Here is a 21662-nt window from a genome sequence, read left to right on the forward strand (position 1 = left end):
TATTTAAAACACATCTCTAATACTATTCAATATATTTTTAAAATAGTTTTCAGATGTGGACAAAGTATAACTGGAGACAGAATATAGGTTTCCTTTAGAATATATTGACACGAAGCGACTCCTACGCAGGCGGTTGGCTGATAACTTTTTTTATAATAAAACACAAAAAACCCACTGACCGACAGTAGAACTCTTCCTGGAGCTCGGAGTAGTACTCCTGGTGATGCCCATCATGTTGGGCAGCGTGGCGCGCGGCCGCGACTCGTCCTGCAGGAACCGCACGAACTCCGCCGCGAGGCTGTCCGGCGGCGTCGACTTCGACAGGCCCAGCTTCTCGCACTCCTGCTTGTTGAAGTCCAGGACGGTGGACAGGATTCGGAGTACCTGTGTTCTGGAATAGGGGAAAATTTTTTGGTTTTAATAGAAGAGACAACAGATTTAAGGTAAAAATTAGCTATTTCTTTAATGTAGATTTTTATAGTTCACAACAGTTTACTAGGTGTTGCTCAGCGCCTCAACCTCATGACAGGCTTTACCCGCTACAAAAGTCTGTAAATCAGTGTGACAATCCATAGCGCCTTTTGAACGAAACCAGCGCCATCTACTTAAATCAGTCCAAATATTTCGTATGAACGTAAATTACCGGGTTAAAAATAGCCTATATGTTATGCAGGACATGTCTATTCCTATGCCGAATTTTATCCAAATCCGTTTAGCGGTCTAAAACATTACGCTTATGAGCAGTAGTACCATATACCGGCAAACCTGTTCGTTTCGTCATTATGTTGCGTAACAAACACGATAATAGTGATAAACTATAATGTTCACTATGATAGTATTGATGATGATTCTAATGTTGGCTATGATAGTTTTGAATATGATTCTTATGTTACCTATGATAATGAGGACCAAGATAGACAAATAGAATATGAAACACTCACTTATTAATATTATTCTGTGCGGCAGTCATCACGTAGTTGATGACTAGGTTTTTAACAAGATTCTTGTCCACTTTGTCCTGCTGATTGGATATCGCGTTGTAGTAACGCTCTTCAGCGGCCGCAACCGATTGCTGTAGCGTTCTTACTGTACGGGAAAGTTAATATGATAGTAGCGTTAAATATTTGGTATAATTTCTCTTAAATCTTTATTTTGTGCCTCACGTACTTTATTTATAATTGTATATTTATTTGAGAAAACAAAAACGTTATTTTGAAACGGTAATATGTATACAAAATATTACAAAAAATCATATAATAAAAAACATACATACAACTATATAGATATCTATTCACAAAATCACTACATTCTAATCTTACCATGCGACGATCTTCGTTGCGAGCGATGGGAGCGCACGCACCAACTCAAAGTATTATTCAGCCACTGGGTAGGAGAATATTGACTTTGCACATTCCGTTTAGGACAAAAACTTATATCGCCAAAGTTTTCAACAAATATACCGAAAAAAGCATTTTTAAACCTCATTATATCCTTAAGATTCGACTAAATGATTTTTCCACTATGTTTTTTTGCCTCTGTGGGCAAAAAAATTGGCGATAAAGTCACATCATTATTTTAGGAAAGGCAAATGTCAGTAGTCTCCGTTTCCACAATACAACCAGTACCTGAAGTAATACTCAGAGACGGTGCGGCATTAACGACGTCTTCAAATCTCTACTCTTCTACTGTACGATGAACGTGACAAAAAAAAAGACAAAAACACCACGGCATTACAAATCTCCATAAGTCAGCTTTATTATAGCTGTTCCATTATTTCTATAATTTCATCATCAAAATTAAATTATTGACTCAAACGTTTTTTATGGAGCTGTATGCAGGGGTGTTTGTTATGTAACAAAAAAAACAACATTGATTAAACTTTGAAAATACAAATAAATTATTACTAATAGTTAAATAGCAAATTATAAAAAAGTAATATTGTTATTTATATTTTCTAGTAATTTAAGTATTTTTAATTCATAAAGTATTTCCAAAGCAATAAACAAACAAAATCACAAAACAACTACAATGGGTGCCGCAAACTTGCAGGTGCAAAAACATTCATTTCACAAAAAAATAACGATACGTAAACATTTTCAAACAGTCAGGCAAAAAAAAAACAGGACGAACACGATGAAAAGCCAAAAACCTCAGTCAAACCCCATATGGTAATCTGAGTAGCGCTGACGTGCATACTGTCAACGTGCTGGCATTCAGCTGAAGCGACGTTAGACAGCGAGCAACCGCGGCGCCTCCAAACCTCACAGTTACCAAATGAGATTAGAACGAAGTAGGCGGAAGCTTGTCTCTTGATATTATATAAGCTAGGCTTAAGCTAGTAACACTAACAAAAAGTTGTGCTTATATACTTTCAGCATACATATTCAAATTCAATATATTCGAAATGCGTTTGGAGAGCATTAAGACATTTTTATAATACTTCTCTCAAATGCAATGATCATACATTTTGCGAAAACAAAATGAAGACTATTTAAGGTGGTAGCTCAAGGTCCATTTTCATACATTTTGTTTCGGCTTTAATCTGGGTAACTAAACAAGTATTGGCAAGTAAAGAATTTAAATTCACGTCTAGTTAGTGATTAGTTCTCGCAGTTGAAAGAAAAATGTAAAATAATTAATAATCATGGATATTTCGGCCTTTAAAATTTAATATGACGAAATTTTAAAGGCAGAAATATCCATGATTATTAATTATTTTTACATTTTTCTTCAACTGCGAGAACTAATCACTAACTAGACGTGAATTTAAATTCTTTACTTGCCAATACTTGTTTAGTTACCCAGATTAAAGCCGAAACAAAATGTATGAAAATGGACCTTGAGCTACCACCTTAATCTACTAAAATCACAGCAATAACTTACATTGAAACGACACAATAAACCATATAAAAATTGGGTAGTTGACCTTTGTTTAACAGTTAGGTTACATAAAAATAGTTTATTAATAAAAGAAAAAACAAGTATATATCCTTTGGACATTTACTGTATTAAAATTCAGTCAACTACCCAAAAAAGACACACGTATAAAGCTCTACTCACACGACATTAACACAACGTGACCTAACGTCACTCGACGTGACGCACACAACGTATATCTACGTCAAAACTTACGTGTGTCTGAGGCTACGTGATAGCGCGGTGTTAGACTTCATACCAGATGGCAGTCTGGGAGGTAATGACCCAGAATTACCAGCTGATATTTAGTCGGACACCGCATACTGGATGTTATCGCTCTATCATACTGATTATAAAAACATATCATACTAATCATAGAGATATCATACTTATCATAGAGTTGACATACTGATCATAAAGGCATACTAATAGACTTGGCTTATATTTTTATTATATTTGAACTGGTTATATAATTGATATTCAAAATACAGGTTTAAGTTATTAATCAAATTATGGAAAAACATAATATATGGTGCTATTCTGATTTGTATATCATAGTATTGGCAGTAAAGTAGGATCTGCCTTGAGATATTTAAAAAAATCTTGCGAATATATATTTTATTCAGCATTCGTTGTGCTGTAAAAACTTGAAATATTTACTCTGAATTTGTATTATACAAGCACTTTACTATAATTTGAAATAAGTATTTGATAATAATTACAAATGACTACAATATCACTACAATACAAAAAACATCTACAGTAAAAAAAGAAAAATATTACAGTACAAAAAATGGATAAAATATAATACATTGGTTGCTAATTTGATTTGTGATGTTTTAAATTACTGCAATTCAATGAGGAAAATGGTATTAATTTGAACATAAAAGTCACTGTGAAAGGACAGCGTTTAAAGAAATATACGTTAAAATTTATGAGTTTTCGTACGTCACGAAAATAAACATTTAAAAAACACACAAATCATAAACAACCGCCGTATTTATGACAGTAAAATTAAAAACAAAAAAATACTTTCCCGTCCCATACCTTGGTCCTTCAAGTCGTTGATCTGTGCTGTCTTAGTTTCGACCTGGTCTCCAAGCCTGGCAGCAGCCTGCAGTCCAGCAGACGCCTCCTCCAACTTGGCGTTCAGCCTGGCTATTTCCTCCTGGAGTTTATTGTTCTGTCGCCTCTGATCTTCCATCTTGTTTCTTATTTTCTCTGTTGCCGCGTGGATGTCTCTTTCTTTATCTGTTAAATGATATATTTTGAACTGTACGCTGTTTACAACATGAAAAGACAAGATTCTCTTAATTTTTGTATGTGTTACTTTATTATTAAATTATTGATTGAATTGAATGATTTTATTTACAATTGCCTGATTTAAGAATGTTAATAGTTATTATAAATCTCATTAATAATTAGAGCTAAGAAAAATGCGTTCTTTTTTAAACGAATAACGAGCTAGCCACATTAACAGTAACACCAACAATTTTTAATTGCAAAGCATTGCGTTGCGACATTGTACTGCGCTCGTCATTCTGAGATCTTCTTGATCGTTCTCGTTTCTCTTCTTGATCGTATTCTTCATCATTGAAGTTTGTATCGGCCCTTAAATGACTTGCCGGAGTCGATGACGAGCTGTTTCCATGCCCTCCTGCCTTCGGCTTTCCTCAGAGCAGTGGTAAGAGGAAGTCCTGTTATAGTTTTATTTGATCAGACCACGGGATAGGTGATTCCCACTTGGTCTTCTACCGTCTACTTTACCTATAACCAGCAGTTTGTTGCCAAAATAATTCTGAGATATAAACAAATTATTAAACTTCCGTGCCAAATGTTACCTAATTGGAATTGCTCCAATACGACTTGCAGGTTTGTGAGGGCTGCTTCGCTCCTGATCCTCGCGTCGTCTGCCTCGCTCAGCCTCGCCTGCACCTCTTCCCTCTGTCTCTCTAGCAGTTTGATTTGGTTCCTTAAAGTTTCTACTTCTTGGTTTGCTCTTATGCTGAAAATTTTAAATTTTTAGAGATTAGTGCGTAAGGGCCTGATGGAATTAAAAGTGTACTCCATAAATATTTCATGAGTTTGATTTTCAAGTTGTAAATTGGTTTCGAACGTGACCAATAATACTGACTTCTGACAGATCTAAGATTATGAAAGAATGAAAAAGAAACATATAGTGGTAGATATGCAGTACCCAATTTTTAAAGTATATGTTGAGGCAATATAGACAATATTTTCTATAACAATACAAATTATGCCGTCGAAACTTTTCATTACTAGGCTTACTATTGTATTTTGCACCGTAACTGATTTAATAAAAGAACGAGGATTAACTCCACCTTTGATCAGCAACACATCCATTATCTTACAACATCCATCTGGGATCTTGAATATTCCTGTTTCGCTAACTCAAATTTGAACCTCTCGCTGCTCACCTATTACTAGTATACACCGTGCTGGTCTGCTTGGCTCTTTCCTCCACCTGGTGCAGCCGCGTCTGACACTCGGTCAACTTTTGCTCCGAGGACATAAGCTCTTGCGTGTAGTTCTCCTCCGTCTCCACTAGATGGCGACGCAGGCGTTCCAACTCTCGCGAAGAGTTTTGCTCTTGTTCTGACAACTGGAGAACATAGATGATATTCTCAAATCGGCTTTATAGACGAATGTCCGATTTCAAACGATCTCAATGGCTATCTTGATATCGATAGTAAAAATTATTTATTAAGGAAATAGTTTTTTTTACGGACACGCCAGTGATCTTGCTCTTGATGGAGAGCCAAGTAGGATCCTGATTAAATGCCAATGACAAGAGATGTATAACCCTCGCCAACCGACACAATAATGCCGACCTATTTGACAGAAAATAGATCCGTTGATACCCTTGGGGACATTGATTGTAAGCGGTCGATTGTAAAATAAGCATATACATTTAGCGCATGCGTAAAAATCTGAGGAAATGAGGATGATGCAAAGTTTATTGTTAATAATAAACGTTATGTAAAAAACAAACAAATAAAATCGAATTATGATGAAAGATAATCACTGATTAAAATAATTATGGCAATAAAAATATTAGATATTATAAGATAGGCGTGTGATTGGTAGAATTTAGATTTGTTTTACTAAAGATATGATAATTAATTTAATTAATGATTACTGATAATTTTATCAACCAAATCACTACTTACAAGGTTAATATAATTGCTAGTCTTTAAAGTAGTATTTAAGTAAAAAATAAGTAGACAAGTAGACAAAGAGTCACTCAATTCTAACATTGACATCCTTCTTTTCGTTTAGCGTGTTTCATTTATGGTTACATAAATAGATTGCTCGTTCTGCCATTAAAAATTTAAAATCATTTACCTGTGCGTTTTCTGCTGTCAATTTCTTAACAGTCTCAAGTTGTATGGCCAGGTTTTTATCCAAATTATCATATTTCTCAGTCATATTTCTCACAACCTCGGAAGCGTTGGCCAATTCTGTCTTCACCCTTTCATATTCACTTGCGTTTTGATTCAAAGCTACGATGATTTCATCCTTTTCCTTCAATGTTATCTTCAGGCTTTCACAAGCGGAACAATTTTCTGAAGCATTATGCAGTAACCTTTCCCTTTCTTCAATAATACGTTTAAATTCATTAGTCTGTTCAAGTATGACGTGGTTCAACCGCTGAATCTCATTATGATATTGCATGCTTTCATTGTGTTTCAGATTTATCAAATTGATTAGCTCAGTCTTTTCAGCGGTTGAGTTGTCAATAGCTGTTTTATATTCACCAACTGTATTTTCAATTTGGTCGTATTTTAATTGTAAATCAGCAAGCTCTGACGCTTTAACGGTTAAGTTGCTTTTCAATTCAGTGACCTGATTTTCTATTGTGATCTTTTCTTCAAGCAATTTTGCGTATTCATCGTTATGATGTCTTGTGTTGTCAGTTGTTTTTAATTTGTCAGTCAATTCGACTATCGACTGGTTCAGTTCTTTGATTTCTTTATCTTTACTATCTATTATGATTTTATAGTTATCAGAGGACTTTTGGAGCTCATCATTTTTACTGGTTATGTTAGATATTTGATCATTTTTAATATTCACTTGATCCCGTAAATCCATAATTTCTTTCAAAATTTGATCTAACTCATAACGTAACCTACTTGCTTCTGTTTGAGTGGAATTAAACTCACCCTGTGTATCATTCAATTTCTTAAGTGCTTCTTCCAATGACACCTTCAGTCGTTTTATTTCTTCATTTTTGATTTGCACCGCGTGTTCTAGATCACTATTGTTTTGCGTCAAATTAGTTATAGTGACATTATTTTGATTAACTGTAGTGTTAAGGCCGTCTATCAAAGTATCCTTCTCGTTCAGATCTACTATAAGTTTCTCAAATTCTTCCTCCAAATGGACTATTTTAGAATCTGTAGACGATAATTCTGTCTCGAGTTGCAATTTTCTTTCATTGAGTTTATGATTTTCGTCTTTTAGGCTAGTAATTTCATTAGTTAGTACATCTTGCTGAATAATTTTGGCCTTTAATTCGTCGATAACGGCCTGGAGTGGCGCTACATCTTCTGGAGTTTTGGTATTATTTTTATTAAGAGCATTATTTTCGGTTATGATCTTTTCCTGCTCAACTTTCATATTTTGTATAATATTATTAAGTTGTTCTTTTGTTTCAATTAGTGTTGCATTTTCTTTGATTATGGAATCAAGTTGTTCAGATAATTTTGCTTTTTCAGCAATTATTTTTTCTAGGTCATCAGTTGAGTTAGTATTATTACTTAATAATGCCGTTTGTAAATCATTTATTTGTTTTTGCAACGCTGTGTTTACTTTCTCTATTTCTTCTGTATGATTTGTCATTTCTTCCAGCCTCCTTTCTTTGTCTTTCAATTTATGATCTAAAGCAATTCTATCGTTTTCTAATTCTTTATACACCGACACCTTTTCTTCAAGAATGCGTTTGAGATCATCGACCTCCTTTATTAGAAGTACTTTATCATTTTCAATAATATGTATATCAATAGATAACTGTTCGTTTTTGGCATTTGCTGCATTAAGTTTCTTTTTCAGGTCATCAACTTCATCTGTGACTTTCTTGATTTTCTCCGTATATTGAGTGTTTGCTGTGTTTTCTAATTCTTCAACAGCTTTCGTCTGGTTTTTGAAGAGTTCCATTTCGTTCAACATGTTTGTGTATTTTGTTTTAAGATCCCCTAAACTATCTTGTAATATGGTTTTCTCTTTTCTAACCTCATTCAACTCTTTTTCTATCCTTTTAATTTCAGATTCAAAGTCTTTATTAAGTTTATTACAATCAGCAAGTTCAGTCTCTAATTTTGCTAAATTGTCTTCATGAGTCTCAATAATAGGTTCTAGTTTTGACGTATTTTTAAGTGCTGCTATTTCTGATATCAGAAAATCATTATTTTTCTTCATCTCATTGAGTTCACTTTCGAAATGTTGTATATCTGTAGTAAGAAAGTCATTTTCCGTTGTCAGGTCATCGATTTGAGTCTGCAGATGATTGAGGTTTAGATTTTTCTCTGAAAGTTTATGCTCAAGGTTATCTATGTCTTTTTTGAATGAGTTTACCGTTTTGAATACGCTCTCTAATTTGTAGAGCACTATATTAACGCCAGGAGAAGGTATCTCTCCCACATAATCTATAGGGAGCTCGAAATTAACGTATTTATTGTAAAGTTGCATGATTTTTTCAGCTTTAATGAGTTTATGATCGGCATTAGCTTGCACTTGATCAAACTCTTTTTGAGATAATTTATGTTTTAAATCGTGAATATCACGCTTTAGGTTTTCAATTACACTTTTAGCATTATCATCAATATTGATTTCATCTAAATGCACTTGGTTAGCATTCCTCCTGTCTTTTAATTCATTGAGTTCTTTTAGTACTTCGTCATACTTCTCTTTAGGTACAGTGTTTGATAACTGAGAATTTTTGACTGCAATCTCCAAATCATGCTCATACTTAGTGACTTGTTCCTGTAATTTGAACACTTCTTCGTGCAATTCCTGATTTTCTTCTTGGAATTTCTCAGCATTTTCTCTCAACAAACCGTGTATCCTTTCTAAGTTCTGATACTTATGATACAGCGTTTCATAATCAGCATTCTTAGATTTGAATTCTTCTATTTCTTTATCCCTCTCTCCCACTTTGGCTAACAAACTTTTAATCTCAACTGCATATTCATCATTGGTATTTTTAAGGTCCTCGTGCTCTTCTTTAAGAACTTCGAAATTCTTTTGCAATTCTTTCTTTAGGGACAATAGCCGTTCCATAGCTTGTTGATGTTGACTATCCAGATCTTCCAGATTAACAGTTAGGTTCTGGTTCTCTTCTCTCAACCTGTTCAACTCTTCTTCAGCGTCAGGCCTGAGGTCTATAGTAGCGCGTTCTTTCAAGGAGGATATTTCATCTTGCAGAGCACGTATTTGTACTTTATATTGGTTTTCAAGATCTTGGTTGATGGAAGGTGCTTGCGACGGAGGGTCCCAGTACCAACTGGTCTCGTCTTCTCGTACGCCATTCTTTCTGGTGAGCCTCTGGAAAGATGGAAAATGGATCGTAAATATAAAGTTTTGTAAACAACATAAATAAACATTGTTTTCAGAGAATAGAGAATATTAGAGAAAAAAAACACATTAATGAACGCACTTTACATATGACCTAAGGATAAATATGGTGCAGGCCAAAAAATCATTTATACCAGCCTGGCTTAATGATCATACACTGGTTGACTACTGAAGGCATTTTCTGGAACGAGCTAAGATATTTCTTTTTAATTTCTGAGGGACGTTTTTGTTGGCATCACACCTAAGTGCTATTTATAAGAAAAGTAATTTATTTTATGGGGGTACAGCAAAGTGAGTGATGGTGTGTGTGTGTGTGTGTGTGTGTCCAATAGAATGTCGACTGACGAGAGATGGTTATGCCTTACCAGGCGACTCAATATGCCGACTTGTTTGAACCGGATATACACAGGCGGATTCCAAGAACTGGACACAGTTACGTGGGACACTGTGGGGGAGTTTTAACACCTTGTGTACGGTGGTTGTTGCTATCTTGGCGGATACACGTTTCTTACCTTCACCAAAAACATAGCTGTTACTATATTCAGTAGGCGTATATATTTTTTTGTATTATTTAAAGGACATTGCAAAAAGCGGCGATAGCCTAGTTGGGTGTAGAACGGACTGCCAAGACGAATGTCCGCAGGTTCAAATCCCCAGGGCACACACCTCTGACTTTTCTAAAATCATGTGTGTATTCTTTGTGAATTTATCGTTCGCTTTAACGGTGAAGGAAAACATCGTGAGGGAACCTGCACATCTGAGAAGTTCTCTATAGGAATTTCGAAGGTGTGTGAAGTCTACCAATCCGCACTAGGCCAGCGTGGTGGACTAAGGCCTAATCCCTCTCAGTAGTAGACGAGGTCCGTGCTCAGCAGTGGGCAAGTAAATAATACAGGGCTGATATTATTATTATTAAAGGACATTGTAGCCAGTGTAACTACTGGACATAATGAGACTTAACATCTCATGTCTCAGGATGGCGAGCGCAGTGGACTACCAAACAATACTTAGTAAATTAAGGTGTTGGATGGTGTTTTGCTGTCAATGGGCGGTCGTAAGGCTTACCATCAGACGAACGCCGGGCTCGTCTCGTCATTCAAAGCAATAAAAAATAAATAAAAAGAAACTCTCTTTTGATTTATTACTACAATCTCTATAGCTTAAAACAATATCCGTGCGCATGTCTTAAAACACGTGACAATTGCAAGCAGACGGACCGATCATTGTTCAAGCGACATTCATTTCACATTGGTTGGAGGCCGCTTGGTTAAATTATTACTGTAAGGTAAAATATACATAGACGTGGCAGCGGCGGATAATACATGTTTGTATGAAGTTGCCGGATTGAGGCCTTAACACTCTGTAAACAGACCGGAATCCCAAAAGGATTTGATATAACTATAAAATATAATTGAAATAAAATAGTTTTGCGGTTTTTAATATAATAATTTTCTCGCGACATTTCTAAGACTGCAGCCTTCATGGTCTGAGAAGTCAGTTACAATATCTACCTACATCCATATATAGAGTAATTCTTTTATCGCTGAAGAAGTTAGTAATATATCCATCCCGTGTGACGATAAGCAAACTCATAACGATTATTATCTTATAATCAATAGGTCTTCAAGCATTGCGTCGTATTAGTGCTCGTCATCCTAAGACTGACTGACTGACTTAAGACAGACGAGTAAATCTATACCCAGTGTCCTTCAAACCGGAATATGACATTGCTTGTAATTACACTATTAGGTAATAGACATATACAACGGTTAACCCAAACGATATTTGCTGTGATAGGATAATGTTATTCATCTGTATAGCGACCACCGTACACAAGGTGTTAAAACCCGCCATAGTGGCCTGCGTAAGTTTCTCGCTCCGGAATTAGCCTGTGTATATCCGGTTCGAACAGGCCGACATAACTAACGACTGGCGAGAGATAATCTCTCGGCGGTCGTTCTTTCTGTCCATAACTTCGCCTACGAACAGGTGCAGTGGAATCATCTTACCATTCTCGGGTAAAAAATAATCCTCTTGCACAAGACCTATCACTCAATATCTATTTAGACGTATCATTACTATGCGTGTTCTTATCAATATTAATAGTTAATGAGTGGTGACAACTACGGAACTAGAGGAAAATAAACTAATCCGCATTATAGTAGATTAATAATTTAAATTCTTAGAAGTTTGCGCTGTTGAGTGATTACTTTCGAACAGGCTTAGGTGTGAATGTATGAACAACTCTTGTTAATCAACAATTAGTAGCACCGATATCAGATGCTGTACCTTATTGCTTTTTATATTGATAATATGTAGCGCTGTTGGTGTACCTTATTACAAATAAATTACTCTATCTGAACGCCTCTCCACCTACTATCAGGTAGAGGTGAACCTCAGCGAGTCCGTAAAAAAATTCGTTTCGTAAGTGTAATATTTCCTGAGACCTAACACGCTTCCCTATTTCGTTTCTTTACCCAGCATCGCAACCATGATTGTTCTAACACATTTCTCAAACTATGGGTTGAGACCTACTGTTGGGACAATCGATAGATCGGGCTAATTGCTGTGGCCACCAAGGGAGGTGGTGAGAAGACAATGCCTTACACCCCGTAGCACGTACTTCATGACAGCGAAGAGATGTGGGTATATAGATTTTCTTAGTCTAGGGTCGCGGTGTAGCCAACTTTAACAACCGCAGCTCCAACATTTTTATTTGTTGGTATTTATGAACGGTTAACTGCATCAGTGGCGAACGAATAACTAATGCCGCTACTTCTACTCTAAGAGAAGTCGGTACAGCGGCAACATCATACTTTCAGTCAGAAATACACTCACGCATACGCCATATTCGCATTAAACTACAAACTTACCAAAAAATCAGGATACTTAAACCAGGATTTTTGGTGAAAACATTCTTTATTAATGGATGATTTTTGGCACAATGTCAGCACATGTGACGAGTATGTGGTTGCATTTAGTAATGCAATGTCAAAATGACCCTGTATATTCTGAACTATTCCTTCTAGAAACTTCGTTAATTTCGACCGGCGTTGAGTCGTGTATGTACATTGGATATAGGTCCGTCCGTCTGTTTGTACACGCGATACGTTATCTCTACTCTATGGCTCAGCGGTTGAGTTGAGTCACTTGCGCAGTGTACAGTCGCTGAATCAATTTTCAGATCAGTTAATTGAATTTATATTGTAAATTTTTGCTGTTAGCTCGTGCACTTTTCAGAGATGAGATTCATGAGTGATTTTTCACGATAAATAGAAGGTGTTTTGTAAAACACTTCAACCTAAGTTTTGCAATGTTCTCCTCAAACCAATTTATTAGGAAGCCGAGAATAAATTAATTAATAAAAAAAATAATCAAAAACCTCATAAACCTGGGTAACAGACACTTTTGTTCATATAAACGTAAAGGCTTAACCCAAAACAAATAAAATTAATAAAAGCCGAAAAAAAATTATCATTCAAAGAGGTCTTATGACGTCACGCTCGAAAAACAATATACACCGCGACTGTACTTAATAATTAACAAAGACTTTAAAACAAGCGCACATACAAAACGTAAGTACAGAACGTTCTGGCTCAGAACACGTTTCCCATTTGGTTAGTGGCGCGTGAAAGGTTGATAAGGAACCAACGGTGACAAATGTACATAAAAAAAACAATACACGTAGAGAAAAAAATATTGTACAACGTATTGGCTGGTTATATTTATAGAGACTTTTTTTTTCTCTAAGGCAAGGCTCGGTTTGCGCATCTGCCAGTGTCAAGTGTCAATGTTAGAGATATAATTAATTAAGGCGATACCTCAAGGTTCATTTTCATACATTTTGTTTCACCTTTAATCTGGGTAACTAAACAAGTATTGGCAAGCTTTAAAATTTCGTCATATTAAATTTTAAAGGCCGAAATATCCATGATTATTCATTATTTTTACGTTTTTCTTTCAACTGCGAGAACTAATCACTAACTAGACGTGAATTTAAATTCTTTACTTGCCAATACTTGTTTAGTTACCCAGATTAAAGGTGAAACAAAATGTATGAAAATGGATCTTGAGGTATCGCCTTAAAATATATTTTTTTATTTAGGATATATAACATTTATTTTATATTTAGAACCTCAATTCAACTTTGAATGTGTTTTTTTATTTTTTGTTATTTAATTCGGCATTGATTCTAAAATATTTTTACTACTCAATTGTACTCTACAGATTTTTTTATACTTTTATGTTATAATAAATGAACAAAGGATGCAATTTACACACGACAAATCACCTGCATTAGAAACAAATTAGAAAGGTGCTATGAGAGAAACTATTTTGCTATTAATGAAACTCGGCTCGAAATTTGCAAAAATGGCAATCAAAAACACGTATGTGAATATGAGCCCGGGACGCCGGTGCTTCGTCTAATGTCGGCTTTAGATAAGCTATCTTTAGCCGGAATTACCGGTGTCCTAACGCTAGATTAAATTGTACAAAACCGTCTTTATGTTTTATACTTCACACATGTTTCCAGAAAGGTAAGCACAGATAGTACTGTAAACAAAATATTACCTAACTTATATTGACTTCTTTGTAATGTCAACTTATATTTGTATAGAAAAAAAAGATACCAACTTATCTCTTGACATTACTGGGTTTGAATCTCGGGTCGGACCAAAAATAATTGTAACTGGGTTTTTCTTAAATACTCAGCTCGGAGTCAGGAAGTTGGCGGTGAGATACCCATGTGCCTCGGAAAACACGTAAAAGCTATTGGTTCTGCGCCTGATCGCTCCAGTCAAGTCGGATTACCGTCTCACCGGGCTATGATAGTGTAAGAACAGAGAGTGCTTGTGTATTGCACACACTTACGCACTATGATATCTCCTGCGTGGCTGATCTCCGTTGAGATTGGCCGCCGTGGCCGATAGTCGGCTAGATTAATTCATAGAATAGAAGTCAGAGTATTAACTGCAGCTTAATTTAACAACGACACTTCAAAGGCAATCATATCTAAGCGACAATCAGTAAATTTTTGAGTAGAGTGCTTTAAAGTTTTGATTTTAATACGAAAATTCAGAACAATTCAACTTTTTATTTCATAAAGATATAGTCTAATGTTATTAAAAATCCTAGAACTACAAAACGTAGATTAGAAACGCAGAAAAAAATTGCGATTCAAAATATATATAATTCATTTTCGGTATATTTGTCGCTTAGATATGCCTTTCAAGATTTATTAGAGATTAATTAATCCCCCCTTAGTTCTAATCTAAAGCCTGCATTAACCACGCAATTTCTAGTTTAAAACTAAACTATAACGTTTGAGGAAACTATAAACACACAACAATAGTTCATAAAGTTTTTATAACTGCGAGTGGAGTTGGGTCGATTGTTGCGTGCGTTTTATATGGATGCGGAAGGGTGCTTGTACTGCAGTTTCCTGGTGAGGTCACCTTTAGGGTCCTTAACATTATACCTGTAGCCCTGAAGGGGTAAGCAGAAGCAATTGATTCGTATTCTTACATCACTACGCTCCAAAAACTATATCAATGTAGCCTCCAAAGGTTAGGCGCAAGCGCAACTCGTACACCCACTTTGTATGTATTCCGTCCCATGATGTGATTAGCGATCCTGTACACATACATAGAACTGATCATTCCACAACATATAGCCAGATGTAAGGCAATGTTGGAGTAGTTCTGCATATTCCAGAGGAATGTTATTCTCTGCTAACTTCTTAGATACAATTCTGATGCAATCTTGTACTGGTAAGCTCGTAAAGAGAGACTGGACATCAAAACTGACCATAGTTTCATTGTCAACAAGTCACAAATCCCTGCCAAAGAACACCGATTCCTACCTAGGATGATCCGCGAGGCTATTGAAATTGAAAAACATCCTAATTTCAATAGGGAAGATGGTTGGAGGCTTGCACAAGCCTGGGATACAGTTCTACATTTAATTAAATCGGAACCCAAAAGACCGGCTGCCAAATTTCAAGACACTGTGAGCTCATTCTGCGTAGATCGGACCACCAACAGCTAATAAACTTTAAAAAGTTGTATAATTATAAAATGTAGGTAGATATTGTAACCCTGACATTGCGGATGACCAACACCAGTCCCCCCCGTGACCATGAAGGCTGCAAAGTCTTCGAAACGTCGGGAGAAAAGTAAAATATTAAAACCGCGATAAAATTCGTAAAATAGTTTAATTTAAATGTCTAACATTCGCGTAAACTTAAGAAATCATTTTGAAATAGGTCATTATTTTATTAAGAGTGCGAAATATCCTTCTGTTACCAACCGACCTGATACCACGTGTTTGATTGTTACCCAGGGGGTCACAAACGATCGCGGCGCCTTGACCGCGTTCCCGTACTTAACTGAACCTCCATAATTGTCTGCAACCGGCAACCGTTGTCAACTGCGTTACGTAACGAACCATTGTCAAATGTGTTGCAGCCGATGCAACGTAAATGTGAATTGAACGGGCTAACTTACGCCATCTTTATTTTGCGTGTTTGTATATGATTGCAATAAAAAAAGCTCGCCATCCTGAGACATGAGATGTTAAGTCTTATTATGTCTAGTAGTTACACTGGCTACAATATCCTTCAAACCGGAACACAAGTTACTGCAAACTGTTGCTTGGCGGCAAATATAGATATTGCGGTGGTACCTACTCAGGCGGACTCTCATATATGAGAGACTCACCACCAGTAGAGTAAGTAAGTACACAACTAAGAAAATACTATTTTTTGGCGATAATATTATATTCTTTGTATTAAAGTATGAACTTGTAAATATTTTTAAACAGTGTATGATCTCTGATTTACAAATTAATAGACGTAATAAAATTTCACGTGAGCTAATTTAGACGTTATGATCTGTAATGACTGTGTGTGAAAAATAAATAAATAAAATTTAAAAAATATATATCGAACTAAAGCAACAAATTAAATATACCAACGTAACTCCTACACAATGCACCCAATTCTTTCCAACTTCGTATTGAAAATACAAGAGGCTACAGAAGCAATTCGTAATTTTATCAATGATAAGATTTCTAAATCAATATTTGTAACACCTATTATTGGTATAATAAAGATGGTTCTTTAATGCTGAGTTTACTACAACAAAAAAACTAAAGCCTCAATAGCTTCATTGTTCCCCCATTCATTTTACAGATACATTGCCTCACTGCACAAACACTTATGACATAATAATGGAGCATTGACAAACGCCCGTTTCTCGTAATCTGTCGAGACATATTCAAATTTTACGTTTTGTGAGAATATTTTTTTGGTTACGTATTTTTTGAAAGTTTAAATTATAAAGTATTTATTCTTATATAAGTGAGATGGATTCTAATTTTATCAACAGCATGGACTGTAAACTGTAATGTACAAAGTACGACTCCTGAGCCAGATAAATATTTTTTGGATTTTTTAAATAAAAATAACCGTAAATTTCTCGGTAATATAAAACATGGATTATACGACAATAGACGCGCCCTATCACACTAGTTGCGCTTCTGCCTACCCCTACAAGGCAAGAGGCATGACCGCGTGCGCAACACTTCTATTTAATTAGCCTATATGTATAATAAAATGATTCACCTGATCAAAGTCTTCTGCAAACAGCTCCGTGCACGACAAATGTACAATTTGTAACAAACATAACACTGCAAACGATATCATTTTAATTCATTCATTATTCCGCATAGACAGATTTATACTTTATACTAACATTTTTTTTTTTTCAAATAAAAGTCTGTTAGTTTTGGGATTCAACGATTTTTTAAATTTTTAGTTTGTACTAATGCAGTTTTTTGAAATATAAATTAAATATGCAATGTTCTCTAGTATTATATTGGAATATTTTCCGCTCTGTATGTCGCGCGTAATTATTTCATCGTCACAAAAGCTGCACGGTTTTTGATCACAAATAACGTTTAACATTCAATATGGCCGTTCATAGATTCACTTTCCCGTAATAATTTACAACAAAATACGAGCGTATTTTTTAAATTTATAGACTACGTGTCCTTTGTCACCTCCATTAAAAATAATACTAAAAAGTCAGTAAACAAGGCTGTATTGATAACGATGCCTTTGCTTTAAAACAAAGCAACGTAAAAACACTGTCACATTGTAAACACGATTCATTAGAATTTTTAAATATCGAACACTTTTAAAATTCGACGATATTCTAAATTCAAATGCAATTTTTCAAATAACGAATGGCGAACAATGGCGCCGTTCGTCGTCTGACTGGTCGTGGCAAAGGCGAGTTTTCAAAACAGCCTACACCTGCGGCCTGTGTTGTGACTAGGATCGTGAGATCGTTACTATTAAGCCTAGTAATTGACACAGTGTGTGCTTTGTTATTATAAAGACTAGTCCTGAGCCGCGGCTCTGTGCGTTCTAATTGATTTTTGTGCTTATTTTCAACCACTTACTACCTGATGGTAAATATAGTGTAGTTTATTAAATAACCAGGGACACATTACCGCCTTCAATTTTCTTATGAATTTTAGCCGACCTATCTGGACGTATGTATACTGAGTTGCCAGTGTAACTACTGGACATAATAAGACTTAACATCTCATGTCTTAGTATGGCGAGCGCAATGGAATACCAAACAATACTTTGTAATTCAAGGTGTTGGATGGTGTTTCTTCTGTTTATGGGCGGTCGTATCTCTTACCATCAGGCGAACGGCAAGCTCGTCTCGTCATTTAAAGCAATAAAAAAAGTCCCCAATGGCTTACTTTTAGTCATAAGAACAATCGCTAGCCATTAAGATTTAGATCTTATCCAATAATATCAGAATAACCAACTTTAGTCATCTTGTCAAAGAGAAACGTTGCTTCATTTGCGAATCAAACCTAGGACCGTCTGTCAGATGTATGCTACCACTAGACCAAAATGACGATAATTCATCAACATACTAATTATACCCTAAATATTAATGAACTCAGAACCTAGCAATGACAACTATCTCCCACAGCTAAACAATCGGTCGTAACTTACATAAGCGTGCTTAACGCAAACAATTTGCCATTCGATTTCAAACTTTATGTCTTGAATTAGAATGTCTAATACCGCCAGACGGTAAACACTGAAAACACTGCCATTACATTACAAACCATACACCATTAGGAATAGAGTGTATTATCGCTAATATTGTATATAAACTGCATTGAGCATCTAGCAACACGATTTTGAACTATAATACATGTGCACAAGGTGTAAAATGGCTGCTATTGAACACGTAGCACGCGAGCCGTTCCGCCTGTGATCATCGGAAGGTCGGCCATGTGGAGTCAATTGCGCATGATCATCATTTCTCCCGATGATTTGTTACGACTTAGTGTTAAAGTCACGTAAGCTCTAACCCTTTAATAGGTAATTATCACGTATCCGAGAGTCTGTTTGGGGCGGTATTCCCAACATAAGTTAACGATTGTAATCATATAATATCGATATATCAGTAGATTTTTACGATCATTAAATAACGCCGAGATTGCTGCCACCATCTACCACAGTAATCTTTACATATAAAATAAAGTCCCCAAAATCTGTCGGTATGTGTTGGATTTTCTCAAAATCTACTGAACGAATTTTTGTACGGTTTTTACGATAAGATAGTGCAATTCTTGAAGAAGGTTTAGGTCAATAGTACATTACGGTTTTATGTAAATTGACTGAAATATAACGATTGCTAGTGATCCCCCTCCGCATCTGTCTACCTGTCTGAACGCGATAAACTCAAAACTACTCAACGGATTTCGATAAAATTTGGTTTGAGAGATGAATACCCTGGTAACGATATAGGCTTTTTATCCCTGGACAATATATATCGGGGCTTTTATCAAGGAAAACTTTTAAATATGGGTGACGAAAAGTGTTTCTGATACCTCTGCCCAGGGTCCGCTTCAGAATTAGGCGGGAAGGGCCCTAGCCCAGGGCGCATGGTCCTAAAGAGGATGTAGGACTGAAAAGAGGCACCACAGGCATACGCTTGGCAAATAATATAAGATCACCAGAAAAAGGCGCAAGAATTTTTTTTCGTTTAGGGCACCCGGTTAACTAACGTAGGTCCTGCGTCTGCCTACCTCTAAAACGGTAAAGCGTGATACTGTGTAGGTATATAAGAATGTACGACAATAATTAGTATAAGCAGACGCCTCAATGACAAACACTTTCACTTCAACCGACAACCTTCCAACGTTCTTACAATAGTCAACGTCACTAATTAAACACTAAACATGTTAAATGCAAAGCTATTCAAATTTTAACCGACTACGACGAAGGGTAATGGTATAAGATGGACTTGTATGCGAGAGGCCGGCTGGATAAGTAGCGTCGCATTTATTTCATTGCCATAGGCCATTGATTTCCACAGTGGTCCAGATGGACTTCCAAGGGTCCACGGGAGACTCGATGGGGGTCTACGTTGGCTTGACCAATAAATGGGAGTTCACAATTCGTAACCGGGGGGTCCACGAAAATTTATCTGGTTTTGATGGTAAAGAAATAAAATGTCGGGTCGACTTTACTTATGAATATAGGCAGATCATATTTTAAAGAGCTCAAACTTGCATACTCTGGAATATGGTAGAAATGTAGCTTCAGAAGGTCCACTGGAACCAGAAAAAAATTGCAAATGGTCTATAAGAAAAAAAAGTTTGGCGGCCTCTGCCTTAGAGAGACGAGCAATCCATCCGCCTTATGCTAAGCGACATCCGCCACGTATTGACTGTAGCAATATCGAGGCAGTCACGCTGCTACCAACTGGGAGGTGTGCACTCTCTCACTCTACTTAACTCTCGTTTGAAGCACTGAACGACGATGCAGGTAGTTCATGTCACAGTTTTGTTAACTTTGGCAACAAATACCCTTGTGGAAGTTCCGAAGAGCATTGAAGTCAGTGTAATTGAGGTATACATAATATCCAATGTCTCAGGTTAACGAGTGTAATACAGCACCACGAAGTTTCAATGCAAAGTTTGAATTACCACTTTTTGTAGAAGGTTTTCACGAACGGTGGTGTCGCTTAGCATAAGACGAGTCGATTCATCGCATCATTAATTGTACGACAAAAATCTAATTTAACATTCCTCAGAGCTCAGACATTATCATAAAAAATGGTCGCTACTGTTCTCAGCGCTCACAAAACCATGCATTTAATACGTGTTTCTACATAACCAACAAACAATAATCACAATTACCTAATCATTACCCGACACAGTTAATTTAATACTAACACACAATTCTCACGGCCTTGTAATTGCCAAGGAATCGAACGCGCTTACTGTCTGACATTGGCTTATAGTTTGCGATGCCACCGCTCTACAACTATAAAAAGAACTAAGCGCCAACCGGTTTGAACAAATATGTACCTTAGTGTCTAATTATTAAGTTATGTTTTCTAACGGTTTCTTTAGGTTTATGCGACACAATTGCAACGAGATAAGTAATTATAAATCTTATTGCATTCGCCTTAGGTATTTTTATGTTAAATAGCATTAGTTTCCATAATTGTAGAGTTGAGGCGGTTCTTCGTATGACAAACTGCACCGACTCTCCGAAGTTTTGAAATGAGGAATTGCTTACAAATCGCAAAGAATTTGAGTTCTGACTTTTTTATTTGGTCATTTAATACAAGATTTTACTGTCGGCTTCGGCAAACTCAAGATACATTTCCAAGTATAAAAACAAAGGCCTAATAATAGTGTATGCGCTGCCATGTTTCTGATATTTCTATGACACAAAATAACTGTGATATCAATAAACAATCTTACCTTCGGATAGACAGCGAAAATGGACCAATCAGGAGTTCGCTTGACATGCTTACAAATGGCCCTGTTTGATTGGCTGATTTTTACGACATATATGCAGTAGGGGATGGGGATCTAGTATTGGAATCTGCAGTTACACTTCGGCTGTACGTTGTGTTTAGGCTCAAATAACTAGGAACTCTCTGATCACCAACACAATGCAAACAGCAGCATCGAAGGCCGCCCGGCCCGTATATAATTTGCCAGTAACATGAAACCACACGCGCCATGACCGAGTTACAGCTGATTTCCCGCCAATGGCTCGCGTCTGCAGCGATGCGCGGGAAAATTATAAAAATGGC

General features: G+C 36.3%; 2 protein-coding genes across 5 annotated transcripts in view; both read right to left on the reverse strand.

Moving 5' to 3' along the window:
• The window catches only part of LOC115452193 (heterogeneous nuclear ribonucleoprotein L-like), a 464908-nt gene that overhangs the window by 116591 nt on the left and 326655 nt on the right, over nucleotides 1–21662 (reverse strand). The gene's annotated exons all lie outside the window — the stretch shown is intronic.
• Nucleotides 1–21662, reverse strand: part of LOC115453519 (thyroid receptor-interacting protein 11) — a 69666-nt gene that overhangs the window by 4028 nt on the left and 43976 nt on the right. For 2 of the 3 annotated variants that reach the window (XM_037437171.1, XM_037437182.1), the window contains 6 exons: nucleotides 6283–9480; nucleotides 5355–5539; nucleotides 4758–4921; nucleotides 3964–4167; nucleotides 942–1086; nucleotides 180–391 (listed from right to left, as the gene is read on the reverse strand). In XM_037437171.1, coding sequence (XP_037293068.1) covers nucleotides 180–391; nucleotides 942–1086; nucleotides 3964–4167; nucleotides 4758–4921; nucleotides 5355–5539; nucleotides 6283–9480 — 4108 coding nt within the window. Of the gene's footprint in view, nucleotides 1–179; nucleotides 392–941; nucleotides 1087–3963; nucleotides 4168–4757; nucleotides 4922–5354; nucleotides 5540–6282; nucleotides 9481–17134; nucleotides 17240–21662 lie in introns of those variants that run through there. The other variant, XM_037437177.1, reaches the window with a different exon arrangement.

Source organism: Manduca sexta, chromosome 2 (genome assembly GCF_014839805.1).
Source record: "Manduca sexta isolate Smith_Timp_Sample1 chromosome 2, JHU_Msex_v1.0, whole genome shotgun sequence".
Taxonomy (NCBI): Eukaryota; Metazoa; Arthropoda; class Insecta; order Lepidoptera; family Sphingidae; genus Manduca; species Manduca sexta.